The sequence below is a fragment of the Neofelis nebulosa genome (genome assembly GCF_028018385.1).
Source record: "Neofelis nebulosa isolate mNeoNeb1 chromosome Y unlocalized genomic scaffold, mNeoNeb1.pri SUPER_Y_unloc_1, whole genome shotgun sequence".
In the NCBI taxonomy this organism is placed as follows: domain Eukaryota; kingdom Metazoa; phylum Chordata; class Mammalia; order Carnivora; family Felidae; genus Neofelis; species Neofelis nebulosa.
The window spans coordinates 1,248,406-1,265,841 of record NW_026691917.1 but is presented as its reverse complement, the minus strand read 5'-3'; the positions used below and the strand labels follow the sequence as shown (position 1 = coordinate 1,265,841).

The 17,436-nt window shown below is 56.7% G+C and overlaps 2 protein-coding genes across 2 annotated transcripts; both read left to right on the top strand.

Annotated features, from left to right (window-relative positions):
- The first annotated feature begins 3,004 nt into the window (after positions 1 to 3,004).
- Positions 3,005 to 7,456, top strand: LOC131503581 (testis-specific Y-encoded protein 3-like). Its single transcript, XM_058715037.1, has 7 exons — positions 3,005 to 3,396; positions 3,850 to 4,210; positions 4,903 to 4,980; positions 5,125 to 5,236; positions 5,329 to 5,474; positions 5,568 to 5,652; positions 7,389 to 7,456. Exons 1-7 carry the CDS (start codon positions 3,005 to 3,007, stop codon positions 7,454 to 7,456), a joined length of 1,242 nt encoding a protein of 413 aa, XP_058571020.1.
- Positions 7,457 to 11,007: 3,551 nt separating this feature from the next.
- Positions 11,008 to 13,787, top strand: LOC131503570 (testis-specific Y-encoded protein 1-like). The gene is made up of 5 exons (XM_058715021.1): positions 11,008 to 11,770; positions 12,993 to 13,070; positions 13,227 to 13,338; positions 13,465 to 13,610; positions 13,716 to 13,787. The coding sequence occupies exons 1-5, from the start codon at positions 11,087 to 11,089 to the stop codon at positions 13,785 to 13,787; spliced, it is 1,092 nt and encodes a 363-aa protein (XP_058571004.1). The 5' UTR covers positions 11,008 to 11,086.
- The last annotated feature ends 3,649 nt before the right edge of the window (positions 13,788 to 17,436 follow it).

Sequence of the window (17,436 nt, the reverse complement as noted above, 5' to 3'; positions counted from 1 at the left end):
GGAGAAGAGAAATAATAAAGACCAGAGCAGAAATAAACAGTATAGAATCTCAAAAAACTGTAGGGCACATCAATGCAACCAAGAGTTGGTTTTTGAAAAAAATAAACAAATTGATAAGGCTCTAGCCAGGCTTCTCAAAGAGAAAAGGGAGATGACTCAAATAGATACAATCATGAATGAAAATGGAATTATTACAACCAATCCCTCAGAAATACAAGCCATTATCAGGGAATACTATGAAAAATTCTATGCCAACAAACTGGACAACCTGGAAGAAATGGACGTTTTCCTAAGCACCCACACACTTGCCAAACTCAAACAGGAAGAAATTGAAAGGACCCATAGCCAGCAAAGAAGTGGAATCAGTGATCAAAAGTCTCCCAACCAATAAGAGTCCAGGACCAGATGGCTTCCCCGGGGGATTCTACCAGACATTGAAAGCAGGGATAATACCTATCCTTCTCAAGCTTTTCCAAAAAATAGAAAGGGAAGGAAACCTTCCAGACTCATTCTCTGAAGCCAGCGTTACTTTGATTCCTAAACCAGACAGAGACCAAGCAAAAAAGAGAGAACTACAGGCCAATATCCCCGATGAATACGGATGCAAAAATTGTCAACAAGATACTAGCAACTCAAATTTGACAGCATCGAAAAAGAATTATTCACCGTGATCACGTGGGGTTCATTCCTGGGCTGCAGAGCTGGTGCAACATTCGCAAATCAATCAATGTGATACATCACATTAATAAAAGAAAAGATAAGAACCATATGGTCCTGTCAATCGATGCAGAAAAAAGCATTTGACAAAATACAGCATCCTTTCTTAATAAAAGCCCTCAGAAAAGTCGGCATAGAAGGAACATACTTAAACATCATAAAAGCCATTTATTAAAATCCCACAGCTAATATCATCTTCAGTGGGGAAAGAGGGCATTCAAGGGTCCTGGAATCACAGCCACACCCCTTCTCTCAGTCCCAGATACTGACACTCATTCATAAATGAACACACACACACACACACACACACACACACACCACACGTACAAACACACTTCCCCCTGTGGCTATCTCCAGTTGTGACTTACTCTCCTTCCTCTGCCTCCTTCGGTATCCCTCTGGTCTCTGTCTGTCTCTTTGTCTCTGTGATCATTTTCTTTTCGGAACGCTTCCTCCCACCCCACCTCCGTCTCTCTTTCTCTTTCTCTGTCCAGTCCTTGTACCGTATGAGTTCATCTGGGCTCCCGTGTGCCGTGCATGTCCATATGGACATAGTAGGCTGCTGACGGCACAGGGCTTCAGGGGAACACGCAAAGAAACACACAAGTAACAGGGGTCAGAGCACATCCAGACCTCCCAAGCCGTGACTGCCTCCAGGCAGCCCACACAAGCTGGGTATACATGTGAACCGTGAAAGGTCAGTCCCTTGGCCCTTGCCCTGTAGGTTGCAGCCAGCTGGGAGATACTGAAACCCAAGACACTCCCCAGGGTTGAGAGGGGCTGAGGTGAGCGCAGGGGCCGATAGGCTGGGAACCTAGTCGTGGCTGGTGTTTCTCCACCTGCCACGTTCCAGTTTTGTTGGTACTGGAAGGTTGGTATCAGTTGTGGCTCTCTTTCCTTGGCATGTCAATGCAAGCTTCCTTGACCCAATGGAGATACTGAATGTGCCCTAGTTTTCAGCCAGCTTTGGGCCCCAGGACAAAGGCATGTGCTGTGTGAGGGGGGAAAGCAAGTGTGAGTCGTGGGAAGGAGCTAGCCTCGCGAGCGGGATGTGGCAGAGGGCACGTGTGAGTGCAGAGGTCCACTAGAGTGTCTGTGAGTGTATCGTGGCTGGCGCCTTTGAGTACTTTTGCGTGAGACCTGGCGTTTGCGCTGGCAGCGTGTGCGTGTCTGTGTCCACGTGCCGCGTGGCCGTGCATCTTTGTGCCTGAGTGAGTGTGTGTAGGCCGTTGGGGAGCAAAGGAAAGAGACTGGGGGCTTTCCTGATTTGGTGCGTACCGGGGTGGTTCAAGTGCCAAAGTTCAGAGAGTGCCATCCCTTTGCTCCTGGGATCGCGCATGATAGGCAGCCTCCCCTAGGGTGGTGTCCTCTCCATGTCACACACCTCTTGTCACCGAGTGACAAGAGTTTTCCCTAGCGGGAACAGTGTTCCCTAGCGGGTGCACTGCTAGCCTGCTGTCATGACATACGTGTCTTCTTGGAGTAGGGATGGACGTAGGGCGTATGCAAAGGAGGCAGACCAGATGCAAACCAGGGTGCAGACAGCGGGCGCACAGCTGGAATGCGTTTCACGGACAGCTACGCTGACCCGCTCAGTGGATTTGCCAGACTATGGGCACGATGACCAAAGGTGGGGGTGTAAACGTGAAAAGCGTGGAGGTCCCCCTTTTCCCGTGTGTGTAGATAGCCTCGTGCCCAGGCCGTACGGGACGCCGAGGGGGGGAACGTGAAAGTCCCCTTCTCATTGACAGAGGCCAAACAGGGCACACAGAGGCCTAAGTTGCAGGCCCCTGGAGGCGCCGCACTGCCGAAGCCCGGGGCTCACTGTGTGCCGTGACACGCTGGCAGCAGATTCCCACCGCCCTGAAAGGTGGGGCCGCCGACGCCACGCCCACTGCCGTCCTCATGATTGGTCCTGGAGCCTGGCTGGGAGTCTGGGCGTGGTTTGCAACGCCCTCAGCTTCAAAGCCGCATGCGCACTTCTCTCACCGCAAAGGCCTCTGCAGCAGCATCACCACAGCGACAGCCACCGCCGTGGCTTCCTGGGTACAGCGCCTGTGCGCATGCGCCCCCTGGGCCCTTGGTCCACGGCAGAAGGCGGGAGGGCGTTGTCAGCCGTTGTCGTCAGGGCTCCACTGACTGGGTGTGGTGAGAGAGGCCCGTGCTTTCACCTCCTGCCGCTTCGTTTGAATCTGCCCCACCTGCGGTCCTGGGCCAGCTCCACATGGCGAAGGATGTAGTGTCTGGAAAATGTGGCAGTGCCCCGTAAACTGCGGTCGCGTTCGTCATGGAAGGCGGTAGTCAAGAGACCGGGGCTCGAGGGCATACAGTATTCCTGGACGCGACTGAGGCGCCACACGACGACGCTGTCGGGGCCAGAATGCCCCGAAGTGCACAAGAACATCCGGTCCGACGTGAGACAGAGGTGTCCGGCCGAAGGGAGGATTTGAAGCTGCTGGTGGACAACATAATATCGGTGGCGGAGCTGTTGGGCCTGGTGGAGGAGGGAGTTGAGGCGGCGGCCACAGAAATACACGTTCTTGCAGACGAGAAGGATGACGAGAGGAAGCATGAGGAAGACGGGGGACAGGCGGGGGAGCAGGATAATTATGTAGAGGAGGAACAGGAGGAGGAAGAGGAGGTGGAGGATAAGGACCAAGAAGAGGGGGAGGAGGAGGAGCGGGAGGAGGACGAGGAGGAATGGGAGGAGGAGGACGACGGGGATGAGGATGAGGATGAGGAAGGTGATTTTCAAGAGGAGGAGGAGTGGGAGGAGGATGACGATGAGGATGAGGATGAGGATGTGGAAGATGATTTTCATGAGGAGGAGGACGACGAGGAGGAGCAGGATCATAAGAGAAGTAGGAGGAGGAGAAGTAGGAGGAGGAACAGGAACAGAAGGATTAGGAGTAAGAGGAGAAGGAGGGGGAAGAAGGTCAAAAGCCGACGATCAGGGGGAGGAGGAGCAGGGGCAGCAGCAGCAGCAGCAGGAGCAGCAGGAGGCCTTACAAAAGGAGCAGAAAGAGAAGGGGGAGGATCAGGAGCAGAGAGATTAGGAGGAGGATGGGGAAGAGTTAAGGGAAGTTGCGGAGCAGGAAGGGGGGGAGCAGGGGCAACAGGATTTACAAGAAGAGCTGCAGGAGGAAGACGCAAAGCTGGGAAAGGAGGAGAAGGAAGAGATGGAGCTGGGGCACGAAGAGCAGGAGCTGAGGAGCAGGAGAAGGAGGAACCAAAGTGGAAGGAGCAAGGTGGCTGGTGCCTGGCGAACGCACGGGAGCTGCAGGTGAAGCAGGAGGAAGAGACGCAGATGAGTGCAAGCCTACATCCTTTCCTGTCCTTGCTCGAGGCTCTTCAGACGGAGGTGCAGCCCTTGAATACACATGCCAGCCGGGAGGACTCTCAACTCAAACCCAGCATATGGCAGAGGCGGCAGCGTCATCTGCAACAGAGAAGTGCCCTTATCCAGGGCATCCGTGGTTTCTGGGCCAAGGCTGTATCCTTCCTGCTGCTGGTGGAGGGTCCAGAGGGGGCTGGGCTTGCGCAAGAGGAAGGAAAGGGAGGTGACATTTAGAGGAACCCAGGACAGGGACTGGAGCTAAGCCGCGCTCCAGTGGCCGGGAACGTGCAAACGTGATCCCATCCGGCGGTCCTGGCTCTGCAATGAGTGTGGGAGGAGGGCAGTGCCGGGGTGGGGGAGGCATGTGTGCTTTACGTCGCACCTGGCACGGAAACAGCGCTGGGAGAGTGGGGAGTGGCGGTGGAGGTCCAGGCCAGGACGGGGAAATGACCGAGGGCTTCTTCCCACACAAAGCCGCGTGGGGGCACGTTTCTGGGTCCCGCTAAGCATCTTGCTGCGGGGAAGGCGATGTGAATGCCCACTGGTCGGCGCGAGACCGGGTGTGTGCTGTCTGGCTGTGTGGAAGTAAGCGTCCTCAGTGTCCTCATGAGCACACAAGGCTAGGCGTGGTTGCGGGCATCTGGGCATGCACAGCCTCCTGTGCGTGTCTAGCAGAGCCCTGCGCGATCCTGAGACCCCGTGGGCCTGGACGCAGCCTGTGGGGAGGGCTTGAGACCCTGGGGGAGGACGTCAGTCCCGGGGGGAGGACGCCTGGATGCTGTCCACACGTGTTCTCTGCTTCGAGCTCTCTCATGCCCAGCACCTGAAGGCTCTTTGACCTGCAGCAGTTTCTGAACCACCCTCAGATGTCAGCCCTGATTAGTAAGCCCGATGCAAGCATGCTTCGCCACATGACCAATTTGAAGGTCGGCCTGGGAGTGGGAGGTGGTGTGGGGGGCGGGCTGTGTGGGGAGGGGAGGTGGTGGGGAGAAGTGATGTGTTCCTTCCTCAGGGGAGGGCGGGTCTCCTGGAACAAGATTTCACATTTCTGCCCCACTGTACCACGGCAGGTGGAGGAACACAAGTTTCCCAGGGAATGCCGGAAGATCCTGCTGTTTTTTGGCAAGAACTCGTACTTCCAGAATGAAGTCGTTACGAAGGATTATGTCCTAGGCCTTGATGGTAAGTGTCCGCTGACTGCGTGGGCGGCAGTGGGTGGAGGGTTGAATGTGACTGGTTCTCTGGCGCCGTCTCACATACTCGTCTTCCTGCAGGGTATAGGGCGTCTCATTCCAGTCCCATCCAGTGGCACCCAAGGTACAGACAGGAGGCCTACAGACGCAGGCATGACAACAGCAGCCTCAACTTCTTCAACTGGTTCTCTGACCACAGCTTTGCTGGCTCTAGCAGGATTGCTGAGGTGGGGCCCTGTAACAAGGAAGGGAGGTGATTTTCATGGGTTCCCGCACTGCGTGGGATAGCTACCTGAGGCCTGGCCTGTCTCCCCTACCAGATAATCATAGAGGATCTTTGGCCCAATCCCCTGCTGTATTTCAAGATGAAGGAGGCCCCAGGAGAGAGAACTGAGAGGGAAAGAGGTGAGCAGCCAAGGGTGTGGGCACTGAAACATGTGCCGTGGGGTCCGTGGCACAATTCTCTTCTGCATGGAGGCACCGAGACTCACAGTGGCACAGGAGGTGACACCAGGTCAAAAGGGCATCGGCCTCAGACAGGGAGTCTTAAGAAGTAACGTCTCAAAGAGGCTTTGCCCCTTTCGGGAGCCTGACGGGGGGAAGGGGGCTAGACAACAAGAGTGAGCAAAGCGGGACAACCAAAGCTGGCTCATCAGATAGCATGGTGACAACTGTCATTCCCGGACCATGAACCCCACCGTCAGGCCTCATACCACCATCCCACATGTTGTCTGGCTTCGGGAGCCCCTTGTCAGCTTTGGCACAGCTTATCACACCCTCCCATTCTACTTTCCGTTTGGAAACATTCAAGCAACCTTAATCAGGGCCAAGATAAGACTCTCACCTGTACTGTGTGTGTGTGTGTGTGTGTGTGTGTGTGTGTGTGTGTGTGTGTGTGTGTACCCATATATCCCAGGGATATGCACGATCTTGAGAAGAGTATGAAGGAGCATCGCACTTCATCGACCCCAGTGGAAACCCTTCGGATGCTCACCGATGGTCCACAAGATTCTCCTGTCCACGAAATGAGGACAAGGGTGGTGGTGACACGTGGCGCAGGGCAGGGGTCCAATACATTTGAAGAAATATAGAATGGGAGATAAACACATTGAAGTGTTTGTGTGTGTCTTCCTCTCAGGTACGCTCTGGGGCGTGTCCATGTATACATGCGGCTGTCCAGGGGTGTAAGTGTTCTGTGCCTGCACATTGGAGTTCCAAGGAAGGGCGGGACGTAGGACATTGTCCGTAGGGTTGGGTCACACATTGGGATTGCATGTGAGGTCAGTAAGATTGAAGCAATGGGGACTTGAGTGAGGGAGGCCAGGGCACAAACCTGAGAGAAAGGCCAGTGCCCAGGTTCATACCTTTCCTGTGAAAATGAGGAAATTCAAGGAAATGGAGATGCCAGCACAGGCCAGGGAGGTCCAATATTCAGGGTTTGGGCATGTCCATGATGGTGCCCCCAGAATCCCGCACGGGGACACCCTCAGTCATGTTGACTGAACCGCCACACAGGGAGGAATTCCCAGGGTTGATTACCCTCTGGTTTTCAGACGTCTCCCAATGCAGACTGTCTTGGGGACAAGGTCAGGATCTCAGGACCAGCCATATATATTTGAGGGATTGTGAACAGGTTGTAAGATTGGTGTCCAGGGGAAGGAACCGAGGGACCAGAGAGAGAGTGGGTGTGTAAGACCGATGAAGTTCTGCTTCAGGCACGGTTGACAGGGACAACGTACACGCTGCAGAGAAAACAGCCCACTACAGTCTCACGCAACTCCAAAATCACAGCCAACTTTTCTGGTTCCACTTCCTGAAGCTGAGCCTCCCAAACACCGCTTCACTTATTCTCACACACAAACACACACACACACACACACACACACACACACACACACACACACACACACACAAAGACTCCTGAAGGAGTCCTAGTACTGATGCCCTTGTGTGAACTTCGCTGTTTCTGAAATGACCTCAGGTTACAAATGGGTGGCCCAGATTGCAAGCCAACAGAGGGGAAGTTCGTGGGGAGGTGGAGCTCTTACAGGGCACGAACACCTCATCCTCTCCCGTGTGCCCTCTGCCCTCTCATCATCAGCCGTGATGAGTCGGGTGATGCTCTTCCTCTGTGTCCACAGGCTTAAGCCCTGTGTCCAACACGCCATGTGAGACTTGTGAGAAGACTCCCAAGTGCAAACACCAATAGGCGCTCAGGGAGGTCACCTCGTCCCAGGCAGCCTGTGTTCCTTTGCCTGAGTGCCAGGACAAAGGCTGCCGCAGCCACATAGGGAACGATGGACTTGTGAGGCCTTAGCGTTCTGTGCAGAGGTGCCGGGCAGGCCTGGAGCTTAGAAATGACTGGGACGAGCCTCACCTGCAAAGACGTGAGTGCTGGGGTACTCCTTACACGGCAGATGGCTGCTTGCCAGAGATGTCTGTGCTAGGGATGGGGTAAAAGCTCCACCTTGCTAGCAGTGCAGTAGACAGAGTTCAGCCTTGTCCATCTTAGGCTCTTCTGTATCCCCAAGTAACACGGCCCCCAGCCCTGTCAGTCTCAGCGTGCCTGAGACTGACATCCCGACACTAATATTCCTGTCTCCCAAGCTGCCCAAGCCCCCCAGGATCCCCACTGCACAGCTCTGCAGTACAAGAGCCTTCTCTGCAGTGGCTCTATTCCAGAGAAGGTGAGGGCAGTCCCAATGCATGGAGGCCTCTTGTCCCTCTCAGTATGCAGACAACATGGTCAGCAGCGTGTCAGCAGGCTGTGGAGTTGAGGATCTGTGCAACCAAGCCTCACCTCTTCCAGGGCGGAAGCTGTCGCACTCTCTAGAAGGGAAGGCAGGTCTTTCTCTCGCTGCTGTCTGCACACTGCCTGGAGAAGCACGTCTTCTCAGCTGCTTGATGTGTAAATGTCGGGGTACCCTGGAAAAGCTCCCTGTGCTGACCCGAGTCTTCGGGTGTGATCATCCAAAGAAAGTATGGCCCAGGATTCTGCAGTGGGAATACGGCCTCAGTGGTCATGAGGCTGGACCCTTTGGGGCATCTTTCCGCACAAGCAGGCCGTTACTTGATAGGTCTTGCCGAGCAGGAACACTATACGGGACAGGTGAACACAGGGTCCCCCACATGTTAATATCTCCAGCCAATACCTCCTCAGGGGCCAGGGTGATGTTTCCGCCCGGCCTGTCCCAAAGACAAGGTACGGACAAGGTGTGGGTGTGGAATGCACTCACGGCCCCCAGAGCCAAACCCTCAAGTGTGGACACTTGAGGTCCGTGGTTAGAGGCCTGGGTGCTCTGTGTCCGAGGGATTACAGCCCTCATGCTGCACACCCGGCAGCCCCGGGTGTCCTCCCGTATCCGCAGCACTCCCCGGGGAGCCCTAGGGTCCAGGAGCTGCTAAACCCCTGCACAACTGTATCTGCTGCCCAGCGGCCTCTTCCACCCCAACATCAGCGTGTGTGGGCTCCAGAGTGCTGTCCCTCGAGAGAGGACACCCTCAGCAATTCAAGAGCCTTCTGACTTCCATGTCTCTGAACCACACGTGTCTCTCATTGGTCTGTCGGGATCGTCATGTTGTTCTCTGTGCACAGGAAATGTCTTGCATTGCCTGTGCTCCTCTGTCTCCCTGAGTGAGCCCTGGCGTGTCTGTGTCTTTTCCTGGCTTTGCCTGTGCTGACAGCTCTCTGGTGATGCCTCCTTGTCTGGCCTAAGTGGGCACAGCTGTACCTGTGTAACCGCCTTCGTGTCTGCACACCTGTGTCTTGTGTCAGCTGTGGCTCTGGTGGCCTGTCTTGTCTTTGGTGTATGCTTCTGCGCTTGAGTGTGTTTCCCTCTGAATTCAACCCCTTTCTTCCACTGACAGATCCAATTGCTGTCCTGCTGTCAGGTGGAGGGGCTTCTGTGCATTCTGTTATGTGTTCCAGGAGCCAGAAATCCCTCCGTGCCTGAAGGACCTTCGTCAGAGGATTGGCCATGCACTCACCGCCAGCCAGTTAATGTCCCCAAATGCAGCTGCCTTGCTGTGAGCATGCAGTCACACCTCTATTTTCTGTCCCTCTGTTTTCAAACCCTTTGCACCTGAGGGGCTCCAACGTCACTGGCCTGCACATTTCAGATGGAGGCGTAAATTGTGAAAAGCGGTCCAGCAACGTTTTCCCACTTACTCTTTTGCCATGTGGCATGTTCCTGGCTGGAAGAGACTTTCCCCTGCCAGTGTGTGTCTCGCTTCCGTGTGCCTCCTGTGTGTTCTGGTCCCTAATTTGTCCATTACGTCCTACCTGGGAGTCTGATTCATGTTTGCGGGAACGAGGCTGACCCCTGTGACTGCTGGGTTCTGAGCTTATTTAGTCCACCAGGACTAGTGCGTGACTGAGGGACATAACGGGCAGTGACGGATGTGCTCGTATCCTTCACGTGCAAGTGCTCCGTCCAGCCACCTTCACTGGGACATTTCTCAGCGACCCCTCTTTGTTTGTGGTGAGAGCCCTTGCCTCTGAGGAATCTGACGAGGTGGTGAAGCATTGCTTACGGCTGCCCTGTGCAAGTTAGATCTCCAGAACTCATGCACACGGCAGGACTGCATCTTCACACCCGAGGCCCGACACCTCCTCATCGCACCCTCCCCTGATTAACACCACTCTGCTCTCTGGTGGACTGCATGCCTTTAACTCCTTTAGTCTCCTCAGGAATCCATCAGGCAGGGCTCACCACCACTGTGCTTCTGTCAGGGGCTGGCTTCTTTCAGTGAGCCCAGTGCTTTCTGCACGGATGCTCAATGCACCCGCGGAAGGGTGAGCCACACTAAGCCCGGCGGCGAACCCTGTGGCCCTACGTTTCCCACCTATGTGCTTGGTGGCAGAGGTGCACAAGGAGCCCGCCTGCATGCGTGTCCCAGGTCCTCCACAGGGTAGATATCCTCCAAGGTTAGATATCCGGACCGGAGCAAACTGCTAAATCCTTCTACCCATCTCCCTGGCACTCTGTACGGAGACCAGTAGGGCACCAGTGGCAGATGGGGCTCTGGGGGTTGTTCTTTGCTCTGAATTGCAGTGCAGTGAGTTCTACTGAGCTGCATTCTTGCAAGGACATGGCGGTGGGGTGGGTCTAGTGTGGGTGTCACTGGTTCTGGGTGGGCACCCACCTTACCGCTGACCTCATGCTGACGGCCGAGGAGGAGAAACCGTGCAGACGGCCATGTGGCTCCGGTAGGCGTGACACCTAAGGACTTCTCCAGGCTTTGCCCAGCTTCATGAAAAAGGGGCAAGGGACGGAGCATGCAGTGGCTCACGGCGTGGACGTTCCTGTGCTGAATGCTCTGGTGCCCGTAGTGAGGCCTCTGGGGAAAGGGTGTACAAGCGACCACAGACCGTGTGATACCGGGGCACCAGGCAAGTCAGGCCTGGAAGTTGACAGCGCTGAAGAGGACATGCGGCAAAACGGGGGTCACGCTGGCGGCTGGGCACTTGCTCCAGAGCCCGGACCGGCCGCTGGCGCGCGCTTGCTGGCGACCAGCACCCTGTCTTGCTGTCTTGCAACTGATTGCTCTGTGAACCTGGCCAGCGGGCCTGACCTGCCCTGGAACCACTGCGCTCCCAGGCCGCATGCGCACACTCTTCACTGCCTCTGTCTCGGCCCCTCCTCCACAGCAGCCACAGCCAATGCGGAGTCCTCAAATCCCACAGCCTGTGCGCCTGCGCCCAACTTGGGCGGGCGGCAGCGAGAGGCAGCAGGGAGCTAACAGCCTTGAGGCCCAGGCTCCCTCCACCTGCTGCCACTTACTTCCCTGTCCTTGTCCTGAGGCTGCCCTAGCTACACTGGGGCCGTGGCCGAGTGTCATGGCCAGCGTGTCGCAGTCCGGAAAAAGCGGAGATTCCCGTCGACCCTGGGCCCTGATCGTCCCGGATGAGAAAGGTCGAGAGTCCCGGACCCGCGGGAATGCAGGGGCGCTGGAGGGCGTGGGCTGGCCGCAGTCCCCAGGTTCAGGGGCGGCAAGCGCCCATCGTGTGCAGGAAGCCCAGGCCGGGTGTGAGATACAAGTGGCAAGCCCAGCGGAGGAATTGGTGCTGATATTGGATGATGGAATGGTGGCCGCTGAGGTGGTGATTGGGGTGGAGGAAGAGGACGGGGAGGCGACTGAGGAAGAGGTGGCTGGAGAGGAGAATTCTGAGGAAGCCAAGCCAGAAGCAGAGGACATGCACGAGGAGGAGGAGGTGGAAGTTGAGAGACAGCAGCAGGAGGAGATTCAGGAGCAAGAGGAGAAGCGCGAGGCAGATGCAGAGGCGGAGGAGGGGCCCCAGCTCTCACAGGAGCTGCAGCAGCGAGAGCCAGCGCTGCGTCCTGCCTCAGCCCAGGACCCGCTGGCAGCACTGGAGCGTCTTCAGCTGGAGATCAGCGCTGGGAATGCCCAGGATTCCAGGGCCTTACGGCGGCTGAAGCGCAGGATTCTTCGGAGGCAGATTTCTCACCTGGATCACAGAAGGGCCGTCATCAAGCACATCCCTGGCTTCTGGGCCCAGGCGGTATCCTTCCTTGTGCTGGTGGGTGATGGCGGGGGCTGTTGTGCAGGAGGGCTGGGCACTGAGAGCAGGGTGCCTCAGGGCGATGGCCCCCAGGGAGGAGAGCTGGGGAATGGTCCCTGGCCCTGGGTTGGTGTGGTCTGGGATCCAGTGTAAGGCCTTGCACAGGGGCGGTTGTTGGGCACGGGGGGACCCGGGGACTTGGAGCTGCTTCCTCTTGGTCTCCGCCAACATTGGCCTGCAGGCTGCTCTCAAACATTATTTGCGGACGCGAGTCATGTGTCCCCATGCTACCAGAGCTAGGGTAGCACAAAGCAGCCTTCACTCAGAGCAGATAAAGCAAGGAAATATTTCGCTGCAAAATGGGAGAGTTACACAGGCCGCACACCCACCTTCACATTCACAGGCTCTGCACGGTTTCTTAGCAGTTCCGTCGAAAGAGAGCATTTCAGAAACACACTCATGGCCTTTAGTGGAACCACGCCACGCCCCTTTGCCAGACAGTAGGACGACTCAGACCCACTCCGAACGGGGTACAAGCTGCCTGCACAGACCCTGACATACACACACACACACACACACACACACACACACACACACACACACAGGATTCTCTCCTGGTATCTCCACCCCTGCTTCCCTCTCTGTCCTCAGGCTCCGGCTGGGTCCCACCCATGTCTTTCTCTCCGGACAGGCTGTGTCACTGTGTCTATTTCTTTTCCTTCCTCGGCCCTCCTCGTCCGTGCTTCTCGATCTCTTTCTCCCTCCCACACCCTCTGCTTACATCGTAAGTGTGCAGTCAGGTTCCTGTAAGCCATGTTATTCCATCTGGACTCAGAAGGCTGGTGACAACATAGGTCTTCACGGGAATATGCCAAGAAACCCAGCCGTGAGGAGGGGTCAGAGCACAGGCCGACATCCCAAGCTATGATGGGCTGCTGGCAGCCCACACAGGTCAGATATAGGAAGGAACTGTGAGGAGTGCAGGCAGTGGAGTCTCTCCCTGCTGTGTGCAGACAGCGTGGGAGGTACAGGAAGCCAACGGACTGCCCAGTGTCGATGGGGTCTGATGCATTTGCAGAGGCTGAGGAGTGTGGGGACTAGTGTTTCCTGGTGTTTCTGCACATGCCATGATCCCGTCCCTTGCTCTTAGCCTGGGAGGGTTGGAGGGGGGCTGTGTCTGTTTCCACAGCATCTGAAGGCACAGCTCCTTGACACAGCACAGATTCTGAATCACCCCCAGTTGTCGGCCATGATCGGTGCCCAGGACAAAGACGTGCTCAGCTACGTGGTCGACTTGGAGGTCAGACCGGGGAGGCTGTGGTTGGGGGCCGTCCTGTCGGGTGTGGGATTTGGGCAGGAGAGGGTGAGGCAAAGGTGCTCACCCTCACAGCCAGGCAAGTAGCTCGGGAGCCCGAGGGAGGACACTTGCCCCCTCCTGTCCCATTGCTCACGGCAGGTGGAAGAAGTGGGCCATCCCAAGTACCGCTGCAGAGTGATGTTTTTCTTTGGGGACAACCCGTACTTCTGGAACCCAGTGATTATTAAGGAGTATCAGCTTAGCTTTGCTGGTAGAGTGTGGGTCCCATGATGGTGCGGGGCAGGGGGATGATGAGCATGAATCAGGGGCAGGAGGGAGGGGGAGGTGGGTGGGGAGGAGGCCATCAGGTTGCTCCTCAAATCCTCTCTTCCTGCAGGCTACAGGGCATCGCGTTCCACTCCAGTCCAGTGGTTCTGGGATTATGAACGTGGAGCTCCCAGTCGCAGGCATGACCCCACCAGGCTTAACTTGTTGAACTGGCTGTGTGAGCACAGCTGCCCAGGGACGAACAGGATTGCCGAGGTGGGGCCCCTGAGGCCTTCGTCAGCAGTGGGGATGTGGGTGGCCCTGGGCCAGAGAGGTGAGTGGGCTATGCCCAATGTGGCGGCGGCCTGTGTCCCCTACCAGATCATCATCGAGGACCTGTGGCCCAATCCCCTGCAGTACTACCTGAGGGAGGAAGGGACCAGAAGACAGTGATCTGACGTGTGCACGTGTCGGTGAGAACCCCAGTATGCGGTGTGTTGACCTGTGTGTTGTATGGGCAAGGGAACGTGGGCCAGACATTGGCTTGGAAATGGAAGGTCCGCCGAGACAGGGACACAGGTAGCATGGGGAGAGGGTGGGAGGATGACAGGGGACCTGCACAGACTCAGCTGCAAACACACAGAGGGTCGAAGCCTGCAAACCAAATGCAGTTGTGCTGTGGGCTGGGGCTTTGGAGAGCAACTCAGGACGAGCAATGCTTCTCCACCACAAATGCTCCCCGTGGATGTCCGCCCTCTCCCGGACTTCCCCCTGCTCCTTCAGTCTGGATTTGCCTGCCAGTCTTTGGGTCAGGAGCTGACGTGTCCCCAGACGCCACTGTGGTGAGAATCTCGCACTTCCTTCCATGTGCCCCACCACGCCATGTCCTCGCGCAACCTCACAGCCATTCTTAGAACTGGTCCAAGGCCATTGGGGGCTGGAAATGAATCCCTTGGTGAGAAAGCAAGGGGGATCGCAAAAGGGCGAGGCACAAGAGTGACACCAGCTGGGATGTATTTGCAAATATCCTGTATCACTCTTGGTTTCTGTTGCGTGGCGTTGCGTGTGTGTGCGTGTACGCAAATGTGTCTCTGTGTGCCCACATGTGTCAGGGGCTCTGCATCTGTGTGGGCGTGAATGGCGCAGAGCTCCTATGTTTGCCCATGCAGCAACAGGGAGGACGCGACCAGCGGTGGAAGAGATGGGTGGATGAGTCTCCTGTCTTCTATGAGCCCTGGAGAGAACTAAGGAAGAAATCACGTTTGGCAGCCTTGAAGAGTTTCCACGATGTTTATGTGGAGACATATAGGAAGCTAAAAACCCTTCTGTTTTTGTGTATGTGTTTGTGTGTGTTTATGGGGTACGCAAGGAGGCGCGACGAGGACGGGACCTGAGTGTGACTGTCCTAGCCACTGCCCGGGTGATCCTGTGCATGCAGGAGAGGTGCAGTACTGGTGTGGGGCAGGTGTTGCCATGTGCACAGAGGCCTGCCTTCTTGGGCAGGCAGAGCCTGGAAGGAGGAGGAGGAAGAGACAGACCTGTTATTTGGAGACTTGTTGTATAGGCCAGAGCCGAAAGGCAGGGAAGGGGATTGCACAGTGGGACCAAATTGGTCCATTGGGTCCTGGTACAGTGTGGCCAGGACTTGGGGGCATTCAGCCAGGACCCTTGCTCCCAGAGGGGTGTCGTGTCCTTGGTGAGATAGAATCCAGGGAGCAAAGCCTCCAGTCAGGATCAGAGCTAAGGCCCCGTGTCCCCGGAGAACTCAGGAGTAGGCAAGCTTCTCACAGTCGATGCCAGTATACCTTGCTGCTGCCTCCCACACCCGGGGCCCCTTTGACCCCGAGCCCTGTCCTCAGACAGTGGCTCAGGATGGGAGATGTGTGAGGGGAAGAGGCAGGTGTAGGTTGTGGGCAGCAGCGAGGCTTATGAGTTGGATTTCATGGAGAGAGGACGCGCGAGGGCGGAGATCCAGCGTGAGTTCCTGCGAGTGTGTGTGGGTGTCTGTGGCAAACTGGGCCTGAGATCCGTGGTGGTGCCGGCAGTGTGAGCGTGTATATGTTCGTGCGATTGCGTAGCCTTGTGTCTCTGTGTGTGCGGGAGTGGGTGTGTAGGCCGCTGGAGAGACAAGGAGAGACACATGGGTCTCTGTGGATGAGGTGCTTAGGTGGGACAGTCAGGTGCCAGAATACAAGAGTGCAGTCCCTTCCCTCCTGAGTCCTGATGGTAATTGCTGGGATGGGTGCAATCATTGCTGTGCCAGGGGGCTCAAGTCAGGATGCAAAAGGGAAATTGGTGCAAGGTCAAGAGGGGGGCCGAGGGGAGGAAAGCCTGTGCCCAGTGGCCAGTGGACCACTTGTGAGTGAGTGTGCTTGTGTGTGTGTGTTAGTGTGTGTCTATGTGGGAGTGAGTGTGTGTGTGTGTGTCTGTGTCTGTGTGTGTGTGTTGAGTTGCCCTGGTGGGCCTACAGTAGCAAATACGTAGGGGCTACATGGTTGTGCCCAGGCTTTGTGCACAGAGTAGCTAGGGAACCCAACCTGTCAGGCTACGTGGTGTGCAGAGGGCGTAGCTATTTCCCTGGAGGGAGCCGTCCAGCAAGAATGTCTCCTCTTGGCAGACGTGCCATGTTTTGTCACCACTCAGCTCTTCCTCGGGGCTCTCCTCTCTGCTTCCTGTGCACCAGGCCCAGGGAAAGGGAGGAGCTTGGACCCTAGACCTCAGGTGACTTGAGACCCCCAGGGGTGCCATACAGGATGGTGTGTGGGGATCCGTGTGTGGATGGGCAGGTGAGCAGCCTGCCAGCTGCTCTCTGAGGGGCCAGTTCCTTGCCAGCAACACCTCTCCCCGCAGCACAAGATCACCACTGTCACTGTAGCTGGGCTGGGGACATGTCAAGGTGTGTCCCAGAACTCTGTTCCCCTTGCACGTAAGTGGTGCCGGCATGAGCCTCTCAGTCCCTGTGCGGGCGACCCTGATTAGCCTCAGGTTTGTCATCTCCTGGTCTCATGTAATTGGGGAACTGGGTTCCTTTCTCAGTGTCTCAGCGGTTGCATGTCGACGGAGGATCCTGTGGTCTTTGGGGTCAGGATTCTGACCAGGCTCCACCCGCCCCGCACCAAACCGCAGCGGGCAGCACGTGGCCCACTGTGTGTGCGCTCTGGGGAGTCTAAAGCCTTACAGCCCCTCCCGTATTCTTCTCAGGTGGTAGAGGGTCAAGGGGGCCTGGAACACTGGTCCCAGTCTGCTGCCGGCTGTGCCCAAGGTATGTGTGCCCAGCTCCTTGACGCTGAAGCTGCAAGGCTTCCGCACTGCCCCCAAAGCCCCATCCCTAGGATTTGCGTGTGGGCCAGATGGAAGTGAAGTCCCAGTGACCCTGCGGGATCACAGCGGGTGGTCTCGTCTGCCTGGCTACCCGCCTACCTGCCTTCCCTACAGCCCGTTGCCCCCATACAGGGCTTTCGGTAAACATGCGGCCACCATCCAGCATGAGAGGGAAGGCTGGACGGTGTCCCAGTACCGCTGGTCATGTGTTGGCTGCTGCCAGCTGACAGCATGGAGACCCCATGGCCCGGTGGAGGACGTCTGACCTGTCCTACAAGGAATTGGGGACGACTGTAGGGATGCATCAGGTCCCATGCAGTAACCTAGCCCTGACCTTATCTGCCTAGGGGGTGATCGAAGCGCCTTGGGGTCCCAGGCATGGCATGTGTGTCGGTGAGCTTCCTCCTGGATGGCGCTGCCAACACAGGGCTGGCTGGTCAGGGGTCGCATGTGAGGCCCGTTGGGGCCCGGCCTCATGGTCCGATACTGCTGTAGGTGTTGTTGAAAACACAGAGCACGATATGATTGTCCCTTGGGTGTCGCTGCAGCGGGGATCCCGTCGCTGCTCCCAGGTTCCCACTACCGGGTCTCCCGGGAGGCCTGGAAAGTTGCCAGCCTCCTTTTGTGGGGACACAAAGGTTTCTGAGGGCCCATGCCCCAGGGTCCGTTGCTCATTGCGGATGAATTGGGGGCCGTGCGAGAGCTATTGCTCCCGTTCTTAGAAGAGATTGTGGTGGTCTTAAGGGACAAAGCTGTGCCTGGAGAAGAGAAGGATGACCAG

Excerpts from the sequence above, each read along its gene's own strand:
- LOC131503581 (XM_058715037.1), top strand. The coding sequence starts at position 3,005 with ATGGAAGGCGGTAGTCAAGAGACCGGGGCTCGAGGGCATACAGTATTC. Across the intron at positions 5,475-5,567 it reads GCTCTAGCAGGATTGCTGAG|ATAATCATAGAGGATCTTTG; the intron begins GTGGGGCCCTGT and ends CTCCCCTACCAG. Across the intron at positions 5,653-7,388 it reads GAGAACTGAGAGGGAAAGAG|GCTTAAGCCCTGTGTCCAAC; the intron begins GTGAGCAGCCAA and ends CTGTGTCCACAG.
- LOC131503570 (XM_058715021.1), top strand. The coding sequence starts at position 11,087 with ATGGCCAGCGTGTCGCAGTCCGGAAAAAGCGGAGATTCCCGTCGACCC. Across the intron at positions 13,339-13,464 it reads GTATCAGCTTAGCTTTGCTG|GCTACAGGGCATCGCGTTCC; the intron begins GTAGAGTGTGGG and ends CTCTTCCTGCAG. Across the intron at positions 13,611-13,715 it reads GGACGAACAGGATTGCCGAG|ATCATCATCGAGGACCTGTG; the intron begins GTGGGGCCCCTG and ends GTCCCCTACCAG.